Source organism: Mauremys mutica, chromosome 2 (genome assembly GCF_020497125.1).
Source record: "Mauremys mutica isolate MM-2020 ecotype Southern chromosome 2, ASM2049712v1, whole genome shotgun sequence".
NCBI lineage: Eukaryota > Metazoa > Chordata > Testudines > Geoemydidae > Mauremys > Mauremys mutica.
The window spans coordinates 122,051,494-122,074,486 of NC_059073.1; the positions used below are offsets into that span (position 1 = coordinate 122,051,494).

At 42.6% G+C, this 22,993-nt stretch overlaps 1 protein-coding gene across 1 annotated transcript; it reads left to right on the forward strand.

The window, feature by feature from the left end:
- The first annotated feature begins 4,997 nt into the window (after window positions 1–4,997).
- On the forward strand, window positions 4,998–21,590 carry IRF4 (interferon regulatory factor 4). Its single transcript, XM_045003165.1, is given in 10 exon segments — window positions 4,998–5,075; window positions 5,078–5,177; window positions 5,180–5,601; window positions 6,584–6,770; window positions 7,740–7,828; window positions 8,439–8,580; window positions 10,955–11,062; window positions 12,519–12,872; window positions 17,714–17,826; window positions 20,268–21,590. Coding segments are annotated over 10 exon segments (1,737 nt in total). The 3' UTR covers window positions 20,412–21,590.
- Window positions 21,591–22,993: the final 1,403 nt, after the last annotated feature.

Consider the following 22,993-nt stretch of genomic DNA (forward strand, 5'->3'; position numbering starts at 1 on the left):
AACGTACCATTTCACACATCCACGTTATACATTATGGGCCTATATTTTTTTCCATGGATACATGGGTGCAATTCCCTCTGAAGTTAGCAGGGACTTCATGTGTGTATGCGAAAGTTGAATCAGCCCCATGTGCATGAAATACTTGTGAATGACTGTTTAGAAGAAACAGCCACTTTTCCTGGCAAACATTTAGATAGTTTAGTCAGTGACCTTAAAAGTGTGGTTAGCAGAGGGGTTAAAAAGCAATACAAGCTTTCTGACAGTGGGCCTGCAAATTTTGTATTCATACAGGAAACTTCCATTGAAGCCAGATGTGAGTTTTGTGACAGGTCTGCTGGACCTTTTATTACTATTTAGATCACTAGAAAGGGAGATTAGGCTGCAGGGTTCATGTATTGTTCAAAACATAATCAAGATCAGTGGATGATTAGGATTCCCAGCATATACAATATGCACATTATATAGGTCACCAGTCTGATACTGCAATAATTAATTAAAATAACATAGTTTAATTATTGGACAGAGTTTTCCAACCTGGATGTCTAAAATTAGTCCCCTTAACTTTTGATTTTCCACCTAAATGAAACCCTTGGCACTCACATTCCTATTGATATGAACTGCAGCTGCTCAGTGCATCTGAACATCAGGATACTACTACTGAAGTGCCTAAATATGCATTTAGGAGTCTAGTTTTAGGCATAGAGGTCTGAAAATTCTGGCAATTGGGGCTAATATCTCATAGAATGCTTTTGGCAAAGTTGATAAAAGACAACCAAACATTGTTGGTCATCTGTACTGTCTTCATAAAATATTTTTTTGCAAGTTCTGCTGGTTTTATTTTCTCTTAAGGGTTGAGGGTTTTTCTAATAATTATTTTAACTTCAGGTGAAAAGTAAGATTAAAAAAACATTACTCCAAATTGGGGAAAGGATCTAGTTCTATCCTGAAGGGCTTGTTCTAACGGACTTTTTTCACATTGAGACAGTGCTCTTTCTTTCAAACTGGGAAAAGTGGAAAGGGTTCCAAATTGACATCTATAATTAAACTAAATCAATATGCAACACTTTTGTACAGCCAATGAAACTTCTGCCTTAGTTCTCTATACCATCATTATCATCCTTGCTTCTAATGAACAATATCCAAATCAGGCCTTTTCTGGGAAATATTAGGGATACTTTAGATGGCTATGCTTAACCATGGCTAAAGCTGTGAACTTCTTATCTTGCTTTGATGTTTTAGGCATCTATGACTGTGATAGCTGCAGATGTGAACAGTGTATTTAATTGTTGATTAGTCCTGAGTTCTTGGAATGTGAAGTGCCTTCGATTTGCACTATAATTTTATTTTAGACATGGCTTTGAGTGGTATTATAAACCAAAACCTAAAATTGCATTAAAAAACCCTAGACTTTTAATTACATTTAAATTTCAGAAGATGGCGTTGAAGATTAGCAATTAGTATTCTAAATACTGTATGTATCCTATACATAGAAAGCCAAAAAAGTCAGTGTGCGATGATTGTTTTGAATGTGGTATTTAAGAACAGAGGATGTGAATGTCTGTTAAAAATGTTAAAAACGGGCTGGGGGAGGGCTGCTACATGAATCGTGTGTGAAACCTGAAAGACACAGTACTAAACGATTTGTTGCTAGTCCAAACCTCGAGCTTCCTCCCCGCGCCTAGTTTGAGAGTCGGGTGAACAGTTATCCTCTCTTAGTTGCTGTTTTTTTTAAAACAAAGATATTAACAAGTCATTTACAGCCAGTGCTCTTTTTGCGTATCATGAGTTCAGTCGCTGCATGGTTTAAAAGGAACCTTACTGAGAGACATTTGGTTTGCTCAATTGAAAATTTTCGCTATAAGTTGATCGCTCCTGTTTGCATACATGCAGTTCTGACGCTATGCATGTTATGTGCATGATCTGGGTATGAAAGCAGCGACTGTCCCATACCGTCTGTTCTTTTAGCATTAAAAATGTATCCGTTTCAGAATCCAATTAACTGACGTGTAATCCATCGATGTGAGAAAGGAAACTCGGAACAGTCACCCAACAATATACAGTTTAGCGCTGTTCTAAAATCCATATGGCTTTATCAGAGTGGTTGATTGGAAATACTTTTCCGCAGACTTGAATTGTAACAATCTGAATCTGACACCCTCCCCCCGTAAGATCTATTTCACAACTCGCGGGTGTCTTCTCGCACAAATGACTTTTTGGGGCTGCTGCAGCTTATTCTCCTTATATACCGTTTGACTTTGAACGCACTTTGTAAAAAAAATCCCAAGTGCCAGAGAGGGCGTGGGGAGTGGCGTGTGGGTATGATTATGCGTTTAGGAAGGGGAGCTGGTCCTGGGTAGCCCACGTGTGGCAGCTTCTTAGTCTGGAATGTCAGGCAATGTGTACCTCTCTCAGAACCAGTTCTCTTCCTGTCTCTCGGTTCAGCCTGCTGCTTTGAGGCTAAAGAAGATAAACAACCTTCTCTCGCAGGGCCTTTTGGCCACAAACTACGAGCCTTCCATCCACCACCATAATACATTTTCTTGTAGGTGTGATCTACGGATCGTTTACAGTAAAATAAAGCTGGCTGTAAAGCAGGTGATCAGTCAGGGATTTCCCGTTCTATTTATATGTCTATGTATATAGTATATAAAAACTATTAGGCTCTGTACTTTTCCCCACGTGTCACGGCGTCTAGGTAAACCCCCAGCGGCCCGCGCCGCTTCAGTGCAGCCCCCGCGCTCTCCTGCATCGAATCCAATCTCTCTAAGACTCCGCCCCCCATCCTCCCCCCCCCCATCTGACAGCTCGTCAGTCATATAAGTTCCTGCTTTCGCTCAGTTTGGTTGTTTCATATCTTTTTTAACCATTTGAGAAAACAGGCTGCCTCCTGCACTGAGCGGCTGGGTGACAGAGGTAAGAGACCGATCATCCACAATGCTGATCGTAAAGCAAAATAATAATGATTGGGCGGTGGGGGGCAATGGGCATGCCTTCGGTTATTTAAGCAGGTCGTGGTTTGATCCTGTTCTAGGAGGGTAGCATATTGAATGAACATTATCTGCAAAATTCCTTCCCTCGTTTTGCTTTACACAGTAGCTTTCTCAAGAAGGAACTCTTCGACCCATATGCTCTCACCCCTTTAGCCCCAGAGCGATTCCTGTTTGGGATAACAGAAGTTAGAGGTGGACATAACTTAGAAGAGCTGTCCCTCAGACAGAGGGTGCATTAAGCTAGCATTACAGTTGACCATGGGCATTTAGTCAGAATGTTGCAAAAAATGAATTCAGTTGCAGCAGGTCGGACGGGGGGGGGTGTGCTGTTGAAAACAAAGTTACAGAATTTCTTGTTTTTTAAATGATACATTCTAAAAGTAGCCTGGCTGGCGTGAATGATCCTACATTTTCCTGTCTCTCTCTCCCCACCCCCCATCTCTAATTTCTGTGATTCTAGGAGAACAAGGATTACTGCAGCACTTGTAATTGAGAAAATATACATATTCATCTCTCTCTCTCTCTCTAGAAAAGTGTGTATGTATGTGTATATGTATGTATAGAGCGAGAGAGAGAGAAGTGTGCGTGTGTGTGTATATACACTTTTCAATCCTTAAACTACTGTAACCCTGTCCCTGGCTGGTAGGAGATCACACATTTCGATCTTCGGCCCCTATTCTTGTCTGCTTTCCAGCAGCAGCCCACGAGTCTTGCAAGACACAGATTTTTCTGACTATACTATTATTTTGAAAAGGGAGGAAAAAGAAAAGTTTGGGGTGGATTCCATCAAGTTACATTTCCCCCTCCCCGTCATTTTCTTTTTAAAATTATTTTTCTTTAATGTCTAAGCCAAGCCAGCTGGGCAGCGCTGGGTTAAAACGTGCGCCTGGCCTCGCTCAGTGGTCTAACAGGAAGCGGCTGGGCTTGCTACCATCCTTCCAGACTCTGGGAATGCTGGCTCTGGAATATACCTGTCCTCACCGCTCCTGGGGGTCCCGGTCTATGCCAAGAGCCTGCTGGCATTGCAGACCCTAGTTGACTTCAATGGGCGCCGGAGAGGGCGTCTTGATCCCTGTCCCTTAACCCCGGGCTCCGGACGGAACCCAATTCGCTCTCTTTTCGTAAATGTTACTATGAGGCTTTTACTGTTGGGTCCCTAACGGGGAAGTGGAGGTGGAACCGCTCCGTGCTCGGCCCAGCGATCTCTCCGAGGGCTGAAATAGTCTCTAGCGCTATGAGATCAGGATGACCTTTTCCGCTCTCTGTCCCAGGGTCGGTCGGTCAGACCCACCCCCACCAGCTGCGTGGAAATGATGTTCACTAGAACAATGTAGTGATGGAAAAGTCCCTGGCTCGGCAGCAGCGGTGCACTAGTGGGTGGGTGCAAATACCAAAAACTTGGCCACTGAGTAGAAGTCAAAAGGGAAACTGCAAAGCTAGGGAGCGCCACACACACTTACAGCTACACAGCGTGTCTGTGTGCGTCTTTGTGTGTAAAAATGCATCACACGTACATTTTCCCAGTCCACTCATAACTTGTGTGAATTGCCTTCATTTAGGCTCTTTTCAATCTATATCCAATCTTAGATCTGTTCAGTACGTGTCTGTGGACAGACATCTTGCATGTGTGTCTCTGCAGATTATTACACACTTTTAGATAAATGACAGCAGCTTACTTGTATGAGGGATAGCTTAATGTCTGCTCAGTCTGTATCAACTTTTAGATATAAGGATTGGTATAGTCTTGTATTGCTCGTGAATGTTATAGTTACACACATGTAGAATATATTATGTCCTCCACGTATGGTTTTGAAATATATCTTCTTATGCGGACTTGTGAATTAGCATCATATGTGTGCATACACTGTGTGTGTGTGTGTGTGTGTGTGTGTACACAGGCACTCTTAGAGATCATAGGCGCTATTTATGACTATTTGTGGTTGAGGTTTTCAAAGCAGTGCCGGGGGGTTAGTATTTACATATGAACACAGGTGTATACACGAACACATGCCCAGCTATACTCTCAGTATCTGTTTCATAAACACACACACGGGCGCGGGAGCAGCAGGTAGCGGTAAATACAGCGCCTGGGTCGCTGCCTCTCCCCGCGCCCAGGAGCGCATCCCTGCAGCGAGGGCGCAGTAGCTCTGAATGGCAGGGCCTGCCCGCCTCGCCCCGCCGGGAAGAGGCTCTCGCTGGGCCCCTGGCTGCTGGGCATCGGGGAGAGGAACTTTCTCGCCTTCCCCTCCCAGGCTCAAGCCCGGGCACAAAGTTAAGCAGCCCGGGCCAGCCCACGCCGGAGGCTGCAGCGGGCGGGCGGGTCTGAGTCCGGCGCGTGGTGTTTAACAGCGGGCGCCTCTCTCCCCCCTTTCCCCCGGGCGTGTGCAGCGAGCAGCGGGTGCGTGGCATGAACCTGGAGAGCAGCGAGTGCGGGATGAGCTCGGTGAGCTGCGGCAACGGGAAGCTCCGCCAGTGGCTGATTGACCAGATCGACAGCGGCAAGTACCCGGGCCTGGTGTGGGAGAACGACGAGAAGAGCATCTTCCGCATCCCCTGGAAACACGCCGGCAAGCAGGACTACAACCGCGAGGAGGATGCCGCCCTCTTCAAGGTAGGGGGCGGCCAAGGGCCACTCACCCGCCCTCTGGGCGTGTCTCTGGCCGCCCTGCAGCCCCGACCCCCCGGCCGGTGGGAGACAGGAGGGATCGAGTCCTTAGCAAGCAGGCGGGGGTGGTGGGTTATCTCCCCTTGGCAGGACGCGGCTCTGAACACCGAGCCGAGCCGCCGGGGGGTCCTGCTCTCCAGCTCCGATCTCCTTTCAGCCAGGACCCACCGAGGCTCCCCAGCCCGCACCGTTGAAGCCAATGGGAGTTTTGCCATTGACTTCAGCGGGAGCTGGGTCAGGGCAGGCGCGGGTCTGTCTTTTTCAAGCGCATGGTTGTTGGCTGTTGCCTGGAGCGAGGCAGTGCAGTTTCTCCCGGAATTAATGCAGTTAATTGCTTTCCGCAGCCAGCCCTCTCGGTTTTGCTTTTGTTTAATTTGAACGACGGGGTTGCCAGCGTCCATATGGAACACTTCCCCCCTTCTTCCTTCTCCAACTGCAATGTTAAACATTTGTATGGTTAAAGAACATTTATTTCTGCACCCACCCTGTCACTTTTCTTCTTTCTCTTACTATTTTATCTTGCCTTCAATACTGTTCTTATTACCTTACCAAGAAACCACCTGGCATATACTTTAGCATAAACCAATAGGGAATACATTCTCTACTCAAGCAGCAAAGAATCCTGTGGCACCTTATAGACTAACAGACGTTTTGCAGCATGAGCTTTCGTGGGTGAATACCCACTTCTTCGGATGTAGGGTGGTCTTGCATCCGAAGAAGTGGGTATTCACCCACGAAAGCTCATGCTGCAAAACGTCTGTTAGTCTATAAGGTGCCACAGGATTCTTTGCTGCTTCTACAGAACCAGACTAACACGGCTACCCCTCTGATACTATTCTCTACTCAAATGCTATTTCAGCTTTTGCGATTGTATACCTATAGCTTGATTTTTTCTCTCTTTCTTTTTGAACATTCGAAATGTTTTCAGGCTTGGGCTCTTTTTAAAGGAAAGTTCAGAGAGGGCATTGATAAACCAGATCCCCCAACTTGGAAGACAAGGCTAAGGTGTGCTTTGAACAAGAGCAATGACTTTGAAGAACTGGTTGAGAGAAGCCAGCTGGATATTTCTGATCCATATAAAGTGTACAGAATAGTGCCAGAAGGAGCTAAGAAAGGTAGGCCATCTTAGATTTTACATACATTTAAAGTCTCATTTTCCAGTGTGCAAAAACTGAAGAGATGTAAGTCACTCGTGTCATATATAACCATACAGTCACTATGTCAGACTTGGTAGCAATCAATACAATAAATAAGATGTGCAGTACTCAAGTACGTCTTCTTTGGATAAATTTCCCTTTGACTTACATTGCCTGAAAAAGAATGGTGGGAGTCTGAATCGTAGCATTTGAAAAAACACTCCGTTGTTGGAGGTACAAGCATGCAGTATGTAAATTACTGGAGGGCTTCATCTTGGGTGTACAGCCTCTATTTCAGTTTTAAATAAAGTGATGCCTGTTTTAAGCAACCACTCAAGAGACAGGCAAAAATAAGTTTGCTTAATGGAAGTGGACTTCAAATAAAGATGGAGCAGTCCTGAACTCATTATGAGCCAGATTGTGCCTGACTACTTCAGGGGTAAGAAAGGTTAGAGGAGTGCATTATCCTCCCTAGCCCTCTTTGCCTCTGCATAGCAGTCAAGTATGGTCACAGTCCTGGCACTCCCCTGTGCCCCTATTTTCCTAGAAGCCCCAGACCCTCAAGACACCCCAAAAAGGGCACACAGCAGGTAGGGCCATCAGTCATCTCTCGTATGCACTGGCCATCAGAGCTGGATGGGCACATAAAGGAAATATGCTGCACCCCTTGAAGGGATGTGAGCAGCAGGTGCTCTATCTTTATGCACTCGGAAGCTCTGGGAGACAGAATTACTCCCAAAGGTCCCTCTGCATCACTCCCACTGTAGGCCAGTATGTATAAAGCACAATCAAACCCCGTGTGTTTGGGGATGGTGTAGGGTGGTCTCTTAAGAGAGGAGATTGCTTATTAAGGATGGTCCCTAGTACAAGTTCCTTTGCAGTAGATCATTTTCAGGTTTCTTTAAGTTATGGTTAGTAACCATGTTTTTATCCTCATCATGTATGTAGGAGCAAAACAACTCAGCCTAGAGGATCAACAGATAATGATGAACCATCCGTACACAATGACTTCTCCTTACACTTCACTACAGGCTCAGGTACAGTATCAGTCATGTGTTATTTTTTGGCTTGTTTGTTGGGTGCCTATTGAGCTGATTTTTGCAGGACTGTATTATAGTACAAGTCTTTCTATTCTGGTCTACCACCATTTAGTTCTGCTTGGAAAAAAGACTTTTTTATAAGAAACTGAGAAATCTGTAAGCAATGTTTTCATCATGTGAAACCACAGGGCAGCTGATCCAGCTGGGATTTTTTAAAATGTGAATTACAGCTCTGTTTTGTTAGATTTTTTTTGGTAAAAATGAATGTATTGCCCTAGAATTTCTGGTGCCAGAAATTGAACATATGATGAAACATAGATATTCTGCAGTAATGTTTTGCAACAGTGCTCCAGTTGCCTATTATAATTTTGTCATGTTTATAGTTTACACTAATGGTGACATTCAGCTCATTTGAAAGCCTCCTCCGTTTGGCAAAATATCATCCAGGTGGTCTGTGTGATACTTTGATCTACAAGAGATATGGGAGAACAAATAACAAAAGGACTCATGCAGAACTAAGGAAACTTTATAATATGGGAGATTATGTGAAAGGGAGCATCAATTCTGATTACAGCTAAATAAAATAATGTCTCATTAAACTGAACAGGTGTCAAACTACATGGTACCTCATGAACGTAACTGGAGAGATTTTGCCCCAGAGCAGCCACACCCTGACATCCCCTACCAGTGCCCAAGTGTTCCTTTTGCAGCTCGCAGTCACCATTGGCAAGGTCCTGCTTGTGAAAACGGTAAGAACATCTCCCTGGAGGTCAATTGCTTGCTAATCTAAAGAGACAATATGTGACCACCATAGAAGGACCACAGATTTCATATTTGTTATTCATGGCTTCAGTGGCATAAGTATTGAAGGCTTGATTTTCAGAAGTTCTGAGCATCCTTCAGTGATAGCTGCAGGTGATCAGCACCTCTGACTATCATCTATATTGACACTTGTTTTATTTTATTTTATTCGTTTTACTGTAGTGCCTAGGAGCCTTAGTCATCACCATAGCATCTCATATTGCCAACCCCATGCATTCAAAAATTGAATCCCCCCCCAATGATTTATAAATGACTATGTATAGATAATCTTTTTATTTGCCTTCTGATTTTTGAGTCTCTGTGGTTCACATTTTTTACGTTTTTCTCCACAATCATGTAGGTTAGAAACTTACTTCCCACCCCCTTAAAGGAAAGCTGAGATTCTCACATAATCATAGCATACTAAGTATCGTTAGAGTTGGCAACACTGAATCTGAGCACCTGAAAAACATGCAAAGTAGGGAAGTCTTTACCTTATGTGGAGAGCTGAGGTACACAGAGATTAAGTGACTTGTTCCATGGTGACACAGGAGGTCTGTAGAAGAGCTAGAAATTGAGCCCGGATTTCCTGAGTTGCAGTCTAGTGTCTTATTCACATGATCATCCATTGTTCCATGTATGGCTGCAGGCTCAGACTCTCAAGGGATATATGCTCATTTCAGTATGCATGGATTTGCTTCATAAGTACAGCTCCCCACACAGCCATATGAGAATAATCTTGCAAAAAGTAGAAATCCTTAGTCCAAGATGAGATGAGGAAGGAATATTTAAGTGCACAGGGTATGAGAACTACAAAATGCAGTCCTTTAATGGTTTAAGTGCAATGAAATAAACTTCTGTTTACACTTGTCTACTGACAACTGAACACTCTACATTTAGACAAGTGAGCTATTTAGTTGAAATTTTATAAAATTCTGCCCTGATTTACACCCCATGCAACAGTTACTTCAATGGGGTAGTGAATGTAGGTTTTGGTCCTTATGATCTATTGAACTTATGCTGAATAGAAATACTAATTTGGAAATAAAAAGTGTCATAAACTCTTAGATACCATGGTAAAGACTGCTCTAGAAAATGCTAAGATAGAGAATAAAAGAAACATGGCATTTTCTAATACTAGAAAGAAGACCATAACTGTAATTTTTCTTTGGAAAATTTATCTCTTCCCCTTTTTCTGTTGATTACCTGATAGAATCTTAGCATATACACATTTAAAAAAAATCACTGATATTTTTGCTTTGTTTTTTGTTAGTAACCATGAACATTATGTCATGCTTTAGTAAGAATATTGCTTTTCCTGGTTTCAATTTCATTCCCTTAACTCCCAGTCTTATGCTTATCATTATGGCTGTTCTTTAAAAAGTCAGTGCTCCAAAGCATCATTCCCCCACCATTGTATCTTCATGGGTCATTTAGGGCCCAATCCTGTGTTTCTTGAGGTCAGTGGGCATTCTGAAGACACAAGAAATGCAGGGTCTTCTATCTCTGTGGCTTAAAAGAAAATGAGTAAATCCCCAATGCAGCAAAGCATTTAAACCCGTGCATAATGGGTTAGTGGGATGTGAACATATGATTAAAATTAAGCACATGCTTAAGTGTGTTTTGTATAGGGATGTATGTAAACAAATTCTCAAGTGTTTTCCTGTCTCAAGGTCTAAGTGCTGCATTAAGCTTGTATCAGAGAATTGGGCAATAGTGGCTTACTCACTGGATTGTCTTGTTTGTCAACAGTCACTCACATATGCTCTTGGCATAGGTTAAAAAGTGAAGTAGCTTTGAGAAGAGTCAAATCTGTGTATGGGAAAGAGTAGTGTATCTTACCTGTGTCATAGATATTGTGTTTATGATATAAAGCCCTTTGAAGTCAATGCTAAGATTCCTGTTGACTTCAAGGGACTTTGGACAGGTGTTGTCCCTACAATTACCTTCTTTCTTTAACACAATTAAAGACATAATGACTTTGAATATTTGAGTTGCCTTTGATAAAACTCCTTAAGACCTATGAGAATGAATGGATTATTTTTCATCAGCCTCCAAGAACACCATTATCTAATTAAAATGCAGATTATTTCTATGGGAAAATAATATGCACTGATATGGTTAGATAAAAGAACAACATTTAAAAGATCCAAATAAGAAAAATCTAGGTAACAGTTTGAGTGGATAAAATGTTTTGGTCAAGGAGAAGTTTTTTTTATAGAGCTGGAGCTCAGAAACTGTCACGTGCATAGCTGTGAACTCTAAATTTGTTCTTGGGTTTTAGATAGCTAGATATCATTTGACTTTTTTTTGTGAAAACAGGTTGTCAGGTGACTGGAACCTTTTATGCTTGTGCACCATCTGAGTCACAGACTCCTGGGATCCCAATAGAGCCAAGCATAAGGTCTGGTGAAGCTCTTGCACTATCAGGTAAGTCTATAACACCAGGCTTTCATGGTGAATCATCCAGGAGGCTCTTGTTAAAACTTTCCAAGTAAATGTTTACTCACTGTTTATAGGGACTTCTTTTGTAAGTGAAAGTGACATTTCCTTTCCAAGTGAGTTCTGTGCACATACACTTAGGCCTCAGTTCAGCAAGATTTTTAAACACGTGTGGAACTTTAAGCAGTTGAGTAGTCTTCACTGAAATCTGTAACTCAGATTAAGATCAATGGGATCATTCATGTGCTTTAAGTTACACACGCTTAAGTACTTTGCTCTTTCAAGCAAATTTCAAGCAAATTCTTGGTTGCTCCTCAGTGAGTCGACAGATAGGACAACTGCTGACAGGGGAAGGAGATTCTTCTTTAGCTCACCACAAAGCCATATTGTTTTTGGATTCAGAGGTCTAGAGTTTGTTTTTTTTTACCTGGACCGTAGCCTTTCTGAAAAATACTATTCCTTTGTTCAACATTTTGTCCTATAGATACTTTTCTGTCTTCTCTGTTGACTGCATCAGGATTCACAGCATTTATTTATCCTTGATAAAATAAAACCTCTCAGTACTTTGGAGATGGCACTTTCACTCTCTGAAAATAAATCTGTTCAGCCAGCTTTGCAGTCGTTCAGACTTAAGGGGTTTTTACTTATTTATTTATTTTATTCCTTATGTGGAAATGTAGGAGCTAGTTTGGTTTTTAAACTAATAATGGAAATTATATGGAGAAATTGATAATGCAACATTAAGGGGAGAGACTTGGTTGGCAAATGACAGAGTTAGGCACATACCTAAGTGTCCTTCCTGAGCAGGGCTGCTGTCCCAAATGGGTCTATTTGCACAGCTCTGCACCAGGATCGAGCCCTTAACAATCACTCTCCTGTGTCGAGTGACCACTTTAAAACTCTGCCTAACATTTCAAATATAATGTTGTCTGCGTTTCAGCCAAAGACCACTTCTACTGGGCAACTGATTGCATTTTTGCAAGTCTTGTGGGTAGTTGCTTAACAGGGTTATATACATCTTGAGAGAAGCATAGCTATTTTCTGATGTATCTAGGAGAACATACTGAGACTGAGCTTTAATTCCAATTAAATCTGTGAAGTACAAACACTTTTTCTCCCCACTAATGAAAATATGCAGCTTGCCAGACATTAATATCTAGCATATTTTCCGCTGTCTGCATCACAGGCTATTCGGTTTCCACCCCAGGGGCCTCTATTGGTAGAAGCTGGTGTTGGAGTTTGTGCTTCCATATTTCATTATTTCAAATCAATCTATGTTTTTCCCTAAATCAGGGCTAAATTCTGAGAGATGCTGAGTATTAGACATGATAGGTGCATAGTACCTTGCAAGATCTGGCGCATTGGCCTTAATAGTACTGCGATATAATGCAAATATAATCACAATATTGAACGGCAGTAATTTTTTTCTGAAATATACTTACAGACTGTCGACTACACATCTGTTTATATTACCGTGAAATACTGGTGAAAGAGATGACGACTTCAAGTCCTGAAGGCTGTAGAATATCTCATGCCCAAAATTATGAGGTCAGCAGCTTGGATCAAGTTATCTTCCCCTATCCAGAAGATAATGGCCAGAGGAAAAACATAGAAAAATTACTGAGCCACTTGGAACGAGGAGTAATACTCTGGATGGCACCTGATGGGCTTTATGCTAAGAGACTTTGTCAAAGCAGGATCTACTGGGATGGACCTCTGGCGTTATGCAGTGACAGGCCAAATAAACTGGAAAGAGAGCAGACCTGCAAACTTTTTGATACTCAGCAATTTTTAGCAGGTAATTCTCAATTTAGGTTACATGTTGTCTATATAAATGCCACCAAATCACTGTCATTGTGGTTCCAGATGGGCACTATTAAAGGGCTCTTTGCACTAAATTACTCCCACCAAAGTGGTTGGGAGACGCAGGTGCTCAGCTGCTCTCTGGATGTGGCCCTATATGTAGGTGTTAGAAGAGCACAGCCTAGGAATAGTGTTTATTTGTATATTACCATGGTTAGTTCTGCTTCTGATACACTTATGTGGCTCCCATTGAAAGTAATGGGAACTACTCATACTCAATTGAGAACAAGGTAAGGCCTGTGTCACTTTATACTGAGTAGGAGGAGCCCGACAAAATAGTCCTTTTTATGATTGGATAGTAGATGGGACCACATTCTGATTTTGGATCCAGTGGTGTAAATCTTGAGTAATTCCATTGCCTTCACTTGATTCACTCCAGACTTATGCCGGCACGTGTCTGAAATCTGACCCAGAGTATTTAAACATCGGCAAGTATGACTCCCAACAGATATTTTTTTAAATCTGTGTTTTGGTGTGTGCGTGTATCTGTATTGAAACAAATGCACTGGAAAATATTTGTGGGGTAAATTTATACACTCTGACTTTCAACAATCATCCTATAAACTAATGGCCTAGGGCAAGATGGTAACTTGCCCAACACACCTGCAAACGTGAGTCAGATGTTGGAAGGCCATGCCCTCAACCCCCTGTGCTGGTTATTTGTATTGTGGGTAGCAGAATGGAGGGGGAAACAGCCTCCCAGGGATACTCCTGCTCTGGGAAGGGAGTGGATGGAGTCTTGGCTCCAGTTTCCAAGATGCTGACCAGCACTTCTGAGCTAATGCAGAGAGGTGAGCAACCTGCTCCAAGGAAAGGGGTGGACACAGGTGATTTCCCCTCCCCTGGAGTAAGGGGAGAAACAGGGCAGCACAATTATATGCTGCCCCTTACTAGGGCTTGTGGCAGAGCTACAGTTGAGCTCTTAAGTTTTAGAGTGGCCTGGTCTCCCCTCTGTGCAGGACACCTTACGGCCTCTCAGATCTATATATTTGTATAAGTTACAGTTTCGTAGAAAAATAATGCAATGCTTTAAAAAATACCCCAAACGAGCCACTGCCTTTAAAATACTTCATTTTCCAGGCTTTGATGTGTCATCCTAGCAGAATTATCAAGCATCATATGCATTTAAACACACATCTGAAGAGGATATGAAAATTGACAGTTAAAAAGGGGAATTTGAGCTGAATTTATGGGGTTACAACTTCTATTGTATGCTAATTGTAAGATATATCGTTATGCCTGCAATCATGTGCCTGGAAGTCCCTTTTCCTTTTTCAGATGCCACTTTAAATTTAATCTGGCTCTTCCAAACCATTCACAGGCTATGTGACAGTATTTTTTTAGAAGCCTATTCCCAAAGGTTGACTTAAGCACAGTTTTCTAAGCTATGTGTGTGCAAATAAATGTGCAAACACGTGCACAATTGCATGCTTAATTTGTGTGCAGTTATCACAATAGAATGTGCAAATTGGGGTGTAACATGTGCAGCTAGCCAGGTAACTTCTTAAGTGACTATTTTGCTATGCACATACCATAGCTACATATTAATTTTGGTTAGTGAGCTCTCAAGTTAAGTGCACATTTGGGTGTGGACAGTCAGAAAATCAGACTCTTAGGGGATGGAAACACTCAGGACTTCTACTAAGAGATGCATGTCCCAAAGAATTCACAGAAGGAAGGTGCAGAACCAGGGCTGTGGCCTTTAATTGATACGGCTGCATCTTGGTGCAGGGATATGTCCATATGGGACTCACTGAAAGACTGGGCTTTGTGATTCTGACATATAGTACAGGGGTGACCAGATTCTAATGTCTGGGTTACTTATGGAGAGATCTGAGTGATGACTTTAGCAAACCAGGAGAGGGAGAGAATTCGGAGAAGGCTCAAAGACTGGAATAGGAGAAGGGTATGAAGGGGTGTTAAGGAGGCTGGCATGGGTGGAGAGTAGGCAGTTGGAGCTAGAATAGAAGGAAATGAGACCTGATTTAGGGAGGTGTGTGAAAACCTGGCAGTTGAAGTCTGAATTTGACCCAGGAGATGAGAGGGAGTCAGTGGAGCTGGTTGAAGAGTGAAGTGACATGCTTAGAGCAGTGAGAGGACCTCAAGTACATGTTTTCATGTGTTTGGAAGAGCTGGGATTCTCTGACTCTCTTTCATATTGAAGATCATTCTTACTACTGAAACCCTTCATGGGCCAACTCCCTTCTCTATCCCATCTCTTCCCTGGGCTATTATGCTGCAATACTTGGAGAATCACTGAGGCTGAGAGCTTGTCTACACTTACTGGGGAATTGATGCGCAATGCATCGGTGGTTGATTTAGTGGGTCTAGTGAAGACCTGCTAAATCTACCACAGATCACTCTCCCGTCGACTCCTGTACTCCACCTGAACGAGAAGCGCAAGGGGAGTTGATGGGGAGATGGTCCATGAGGACCCCATGGTAAGTAGATCTAAGTACGTCAACTTCAGCTACATTATTCACATAGCTGAAGTTGCGTAACTTAGATCGATCTCCTCCTGTAGTGTAGACAAGGCCTGAGTAAAATTCTGTGACAGAGGAGGAGTAGGGATGGGGTTCTAACACTGGGACTAATTAATCAGGAGTTGCACTGAACCCAGACTGCTCCTTGCCCTCTCCTGAGACACCTAAGTGAATGCAGTGTTGGATGATCATACCGAAGAACTGAAAGTCTCCCTCTCTGCTCCTAGCAGGTTGTGAGTGTTTTTAGGGCTTGTTGGAAATAGAGAGAGAACATTACCTACTTTTTTGTTACAAATAGAGTACAGTTCTCTTTGCATTAATTATTAATTTATCATGAATCATTATAATTTATTATTCAGTAGAACCTAGAGGTCTCAACTGAGACTAGAACCCCGTTGTGCTGGGCACTGCATTTACACAGAGTAAGAAACAGTCCCTGCCCCAAAAAGCAATGTATTTTAACCCAAGTGGAGCCCTCTTGTAAACATCTCTCCCGTACAGGGAATAATTTGCCTAATAATATAAATATGTATATATTTGAGAGGCAGTATTGCCTAGTGACTAGAGCACTGGACTGGAATTCAGGAGACCCGAGTTCTATTCCTGACTCTGCCACTGTCCTGCTGAGTGACCTTGCACAAGTTACTTCCCCTCTCTGTGCCTCAGTATCTGCATCTGTGGAATGGGGATAATGATACTGATATCCTTGGTAAAGTGCTTGGAACTCTATGGATTAGATGTGCTGTATAAGAGCTGTATGGTATTGTTGTTGTTACTGTTTATTAGACTTGATGACTCTAACCAAATTTGCACTTTGCAACCTTTTGAGATTTCCATTGTACTGTATTATAAACTAACATTTTTGATATGTTATGTTGTGCCTAAAGAATTCTCGGTGCTTTACAGAGCAATAGAAGGGATGGAATCCTGGCCCTATTAAAGACAATGGCAAGACTCCCATTGACTTCAGTGGGGCCAGGATTCACCCAAAGTGCCTTCTCTACAGAGTTTGCAGTATAAAAATAGACATGACCCACAAGTGACAGCAGCAGAGAGGGGAAAAGAGGATGAGGGGGGCAATGAAAAGTCACAAATGTTGCTGTATTTGAGCCTGGCCCTTTTCAAAAGGTCTGTCCACACTGCAATCTGAGATGTGATTGCAGCTTGGGGAGTCAGACCCACACTGGCTTTCCCTGTGCTAAAATGGCTAAAAATAACAACATTGATGGGGTAGCGTGAGCTCCAGTGTGGACCCCGGGGACCTGTGTGCATTGCTAGCCCACGCAGCCTCATTCAGACTGCTGTGTTTAGCTCTGCTAGTGCGACTATGTCTACCTGCGCTGTAACCACACCTCCGATGGCAATGTAAATAGACCCTTAGAAAGAGCTGACATGAGATCTCTGGGACCCTGGCTCCTGTAGTAGAAGTGAAAGGCAAAGCATCCTGAAAATATGTGATCTGACCTAATTACATTCCTGTGGATCCATGACCTGCGGTGGGGGTGGTGACAGTATACAGACACTAACATGGTTCTGTTTGGGCCTGCTCCTGCTCCCACTGAAGCCATTGTCTTAAGTGGGAGCAAGATCAAACCCTTACAAAGGTGTACCAGCTGCATTGCAAGCTAGTCCTGAGATTCGCCATCTACTTACTAATGAACAATCCATCTTCTGATGTTCAGTCATCACAAGTAGTGGGCACAGCAGTGTAGTTTGAAGTCAAAGTGTAAACACTTTTGTTACTTAAACTGCTCTCAGTTCTACTCTTGAGGGTGACAGGCCCTCCTGCAGCCTCTCAGCACCATTGTTTTTGAAAGAAGGCGTGCAATGTGACTTACTGAAATGTATGTGTGGATAGGAGAAACGTAAACGGCAAAAGTTCAAAAGTCGTGAAGAATGTCTCAGAAGTTTCTCCTGTTAAACCAAACACAAGTATGAATCTAAGGAAATCCCAATTGCTGTTTATATGAAATTACTCAAAATGCAATACAAATAGAATAATTGGAGTCTCTTAGCTCTTGCGGGAGGACAAAGTTTTCAGCTATTTGTCCCTTGTTTTCTTTCCCTGATCTGTGGCAAAGTCTCCAAGATCACTTTTCTATGCTGGTATCTTTCCTTTCTCCCAGACTCGCTTTCCTTTTGCTAGACCCTGTCATCACTTTTGCCAGTTGTCCAATAGAACCTCTTCATTGCTTCTGTAGTCTGCTGTTCTGCTCCAAGGTCCTTCATTACTAACTCTGGAACTCAGCCATTGATGGTGAGGATTTTATGAACATATCTTTTCTGTCTTCAGAACTGCAAGCTTTTGCCCACCATGGACGTCCATTGCCTAGATTCCAGGTTGCTCTGTGTTTTGGAGAGGAATTTCCAGACCCACAAAGACAGAGGAAGCTAATTACAGCCCATGTAAGTATGATTTATTTAATGTCTTAGTTTTAAATGAAGGGTATGTGAATCTGCCAGGCAGTCCTCTCTACTGCTCATCAGTAAGCTGTGAGGGAGGCAGTATATCCTAGTGGATAGGGCACTGGGCTGGGAGACCTGGGTTCACTTCCCTGCTCTGCCATTAGCCCGCTGGCAAGTCATGTCCTGCCCCGTGCCTCAGTTTCCCCATCTATAAAAATGGGGATAGGAAGACTGACCTTCTTTGTAAAGTGCTTTGCGATCTACTGATGAAAGCACTTTAGAGGAGTGATTATGACTATTACCTAAATGGAACAGCTTGGCTAGTGTCAGCCATGTGACACTAGTAAGCAGGGCCTTGCACAGAATATGATTGCCAAAGCTGGTGCATAATTGTGGATTCTTTGAAAATTGCCACATAAGTGTCCTGCAGCATCTAAGCTTTCTCAGAGGTATCCTCTCCCCTTTCGCCCCTCCTAGCCGCTGGTGTCTGCACCACAAAATGCCATAGCAGACTGAGGCAGGCTTCACCTCTTGACAGTAAACTTCATAACGCTGGGCCTTGACTATACTGCCTACTTTTACATTAATTTCCCTGCAGTAGTGCAGCTGCACCAGTATAAGCAATAGTGGAGGCTGGGATCAGCCGCTTTCCAAAAACCGAGCTCCACAATGGAGATGTACCCACGGTCTCCCTGCCCACGCTAGAGGCAGGGTTTAGTTTATTGCCATTATCTCCAAGGTGGGAGAATATTGGTGTTTAATTTTGTAAGTCATCCAGATGCTAAGGTGATGGGCCATAGATTTTTGTAATAAAATAATTACCTTCCCTTTACTAGTTATGTGACTTCCTTATCACTATCTACCTGCAACGTATTGCCTTGTGGTTCCCCTGTGTGGAGGATTACAGCTTTCAAGTTCAGTTTGCTGTCCTACCCAGACATCCTCTGTTTGAATGAATGTTCTCAGGGTCAGGTTAGCTTTTTCTCCCGTTCAGAGATCCTCTAACTCTAACCCATGCCCTTCCCCGCCCCCCCCAGACATCAGTCCTGGATCTTTAGATTGCTGGGGAGTATTGGGCCAGTAATTATTTGAGCAAAGATCAGGGATATCATTGGACCTCAAGCCTCTTCATTCCCTACTTAGGCCTCCAACAGTACAAATTCTCTCCACCATCCATAACACCTCCCACTTCCCGACCACTCCCTCTCTCCTCCCATCCGCTTTCCAAATTTCTGGTCTCCCTTCCAAGTACCCTTTCCCCACAGCCCTCCTCTCCTCAAACATATTCTCTCCCCTGCCCAGAAAGACTCTCCTCTGAGCCTGTGCCCACTGCCCCCCCCCATACCTCTCAGTGAGTTTGTTCTCTCCTCCAGCGTTCTGCCTTATTCCTGAACCTCATTATGCTGGCTGGCAGCTCAATCTCTTCTCCTCTGCCTTGGGTCCCCCTGTTCTGAACTTGGAACTGGTGGAGGAGGGGGAGGGCGGGAACCGAGCAGGCTCCATAAAGCACCCAGTTGCATGGCTGCCCAGCAGAAGCCCAGAACAGCCCCTAGCAGCAGGCGGCTACACCTGTAGCTGCCTCCTTCCTGTCCAGCTGACCAGTCCAACAGCTGATATGGGGAAGTGGAGAGAGAGTGCTGAATTGCTGTAGCAGCATCAGCGTCAAACTCCTGTCCCTTCCTCTATTGCCAATGTCAGCTGAAAGCTAGGAAGGACATGTTCTTCTCCCTGCCACCCACACACCTTTCCTCCATAAAATGATGTCTATGCAGGGATGTGTCTAAATGTTTAGAGGATCTTGGATCTTTTCTCAGAACATATTTGTTCCCCATTTATAAGTCTCAAGTTTTTATATCCTAGGTGTGAAAGTTAAGTATTTAACTAAGGCACTGTGCAAAGCTGGGGACCCTTGGGGCTAGTGAGACAATAGAAACGAGTAGAGCTTCTCAAACATTGCCCAAAAGCTTGGCCATATTAGACCAGTGCAGTGCTGAACAGATAAAGTTAGGGATGAATGGACATACAATAATATTTAAATTTAGAAACATTCGACTTGGACTCAGAATAAGGGACAGATTTTTAAAGTTAAGCATGTGAAACTGGGCCTGCATTTGGCCGTGCCTAATTTAGCCATGGAAATATGGGCACACACAAATCAGGCATCACATGCACATATGGACTAGCTGACAGGGCACACTTGCAAACGCATGCTTTATGCAACAGATATTTGTCGGCACAAACTGCAGCTAGCTCTAAAAATCTGGAGTTGAAGTAAAGGCAGAGCTCAATGAGAACAGAGTGCATTTTTCTTTCCATTTTGGTATGTGGAACTGTTTTATTTTGCCTTGTTTTTAACATCTTTTTATTGATGAGTAAATAGCTAATACGAACGATATGGAAAATGCTATCACACTTCAATAACATTTTTATCTGTTGTTAAGGTTGAGCCAATGTTTGCAAGGCAGCTGTATTACTTTGCTCAGCAAAACAGTGGACATTTTCTGAGAGGCTATGATTTACCAGAACATGTCACTAGTCCAGAGGATTACCACAGATCTATTCGCCATTCCTCCATTCAAGAATAATCTCCTCAGAAGGAATGTGTTTAAGGCTTTGTAAAGATGATGCATATTGGAAGAAAAGAGCTGGATCACATTTTGGGGATCCAAATCACAGCTGGATTTATTCAGGAAAACAAAGTCTCAGAGACTGGAAAATGAACAACAGTATTGTACAATAGAAACGATGAGGCTTCAAGATTTGGATGGTACATTTCACATAGATTCTGCGGTTGCTGGGGATAACTGTGAAAACTGACAAAATGTTTGATATGTTTACATTGTTTAAACATTCTCCATGGTTTGAGGATGACTTCTTGCTGAAGACTTAAATTCAGAGTTTACAGTGTTATGATATTTGCAGAGCTATTTATTTGTGATTACAAATCTCAGGGCAGGGAAATATATTGGCAGTATTCCCAGCATGAAGCTGTAGCTACTGTGGGAAAGGTAGCACACAAGTGGCCTACGCATCTATAAATGTTCTGTTGTGAATAGCTACATATGTAAGTGGTTAAGAATTTAGATTGCTAAGCGTGGTAAACTTTTTATGCGTATATTCTTCTATGAAAGTTTCAGTGTGTATTTTTTTAAAAAATCCAGTCCTAATGAGATATATATTTTTAATGCCTGACATTTCTCTTCCAAGTGCATTTTGTCATTATCACTGCTGTTAGTGGATTGATACTCAGAACAGCACTTAGAAGAGTTCTCTAGATGGTATATTTGGGGTAGTACATTGTGAAGGGTGGTCATTTAACATTGCAGAGTCAGCAGGCAACTGATGCTTCTCTCTAACAATCTCTAGATCTGGGAGTTTTTGCTGTCTGTGTTGCAGGTGGGACCATTGACTTAAATTCTAGACCCTAGAATAAAACAGGTTTTTGAGAAAATAACTGTAATCTTTGATACTTATTCTGTCATATATGATTCTTTTTTGGTGGTCATGCTCACTGGCACATATATGTAACATGAAATAGATTTCCAAGGTACAGATTTGGTAAATATTCACAAAAAGAGTCGTTGACTTACACAAGGTCAAATTCTGCTCTTGGCTGTGCAGCTACAGCTCCCTTCCTTGTGTGCAGAAGACAGTGGGAGCCATGTGTCCAAAGAAGAGCAGACTTTGGCCCATAGCATTAGTAGAGCTGGGAATATCTAGCCTAACTTTTGTTTTAAGAAGTAAAAAAAAAAAAAAAAAAAAAAGGTATAATTTCAGGAGATTTACAACTTTTAATGCTGGGTGTTGATTGTTTGCTTGCATATGCAAATGAACTTAGAATTCCTTTGTATGGCAAAGAGAGAGAGAGAGAGAGAGAGATCTGTCAATATTAGTGTGTGTGTGTATATAACTGAAATTCTACAGTCTATGTTATGCAGGAGGTCAGACTAGATGATCATAATGGTCTGTTCTGGCCTTAAAAATCTGTGAATTTATATTTCTCATGCCAGAAAGATCCTCTCCATGATTAGAAATACACTTTGCTTGAATTTCTAGCTAGAACAAAATTGTATATGGTCTGACAGCAGACTCACATTCTAGGGAACTTTAATTTATACATCTTAAAGATGCATACTATTTTGGGATATAATATCCCCCCTTTTCTCCCCTCCCATAAGGCCAGTTTATCAGTTCATTATGTTTTAATGTTCTTCCTTATTTGAAATATCTTTCCTGACTTACGTGTTCTTAGGGGAATACTCTAGCTCGTAGACATTCAAATCTCTGCATTAGTCAGCCTCCAAAGCTTTTTAATTTGCACACTTCTATGTATATTTTAGTCCAGTGAACCATGCAGCGCTTCACTTGAAATCAACGGGACTTTTGTGTGCAGGACTGCAGAAATGAACTGATACACCGTATTGGATGTGGGTTTAACTTTTCCTAATAGTCAGTGCTTCACTTGCTGAGTGTCTCACCACATGTCTCAGAATCAAGTCCTGGACCTCACCAGTTCAGTTTGGTAGATCAGATGTGTTGTTTTCTGAGGTGGGGTTAGTTCTTAAGGGCCTAATCCTGCACTGCCATCTCAGGCAAGAGGCCCAGTTAAGTCAGTGGGAGGTTTGTTTATGTAAAGATTGCAGGAACAGACCACAAGAAAGGAAGTCTGAAATATGAAAACATTCAGTGTTAGTTCCCTTAGCAAAGCATTGAAAAATATGTATTTTTTCCTTTGCTGAACTGTAGACATTGTAGCGAATAAAAATAATTGAGGGCCACATTCTGCTATTGGATGTCTGGAGCTCCCATTGACTTCAGAATTGGACCTTGATGTCTTCTATGGCTTATGTGAAATCCTGATTCTTAAAATCGAGGCATAATGGTATCTGTTTTCAGTATCACTGCACATTGGAAAGATATTGAACTATTTGTCCAATTCATCAAGTTTGACTTGGAATATGCTATTTTCAGGATGATATTTCTAAATTCCTTAGGGAAAACACAAGAGGTTGTAAGTTAGTTATGTTGGCCCTTGACCCCGCTCCCATGGAAATCAATAGTGAAAGGCCCACTGATCTTCAGTCACAACCAGATGATGCCTTATGGGAGCAAAGAATGGCACAGACTGTTAAGTGATCAGTTTTAATCCTTCTGGAATGTGAGGGGA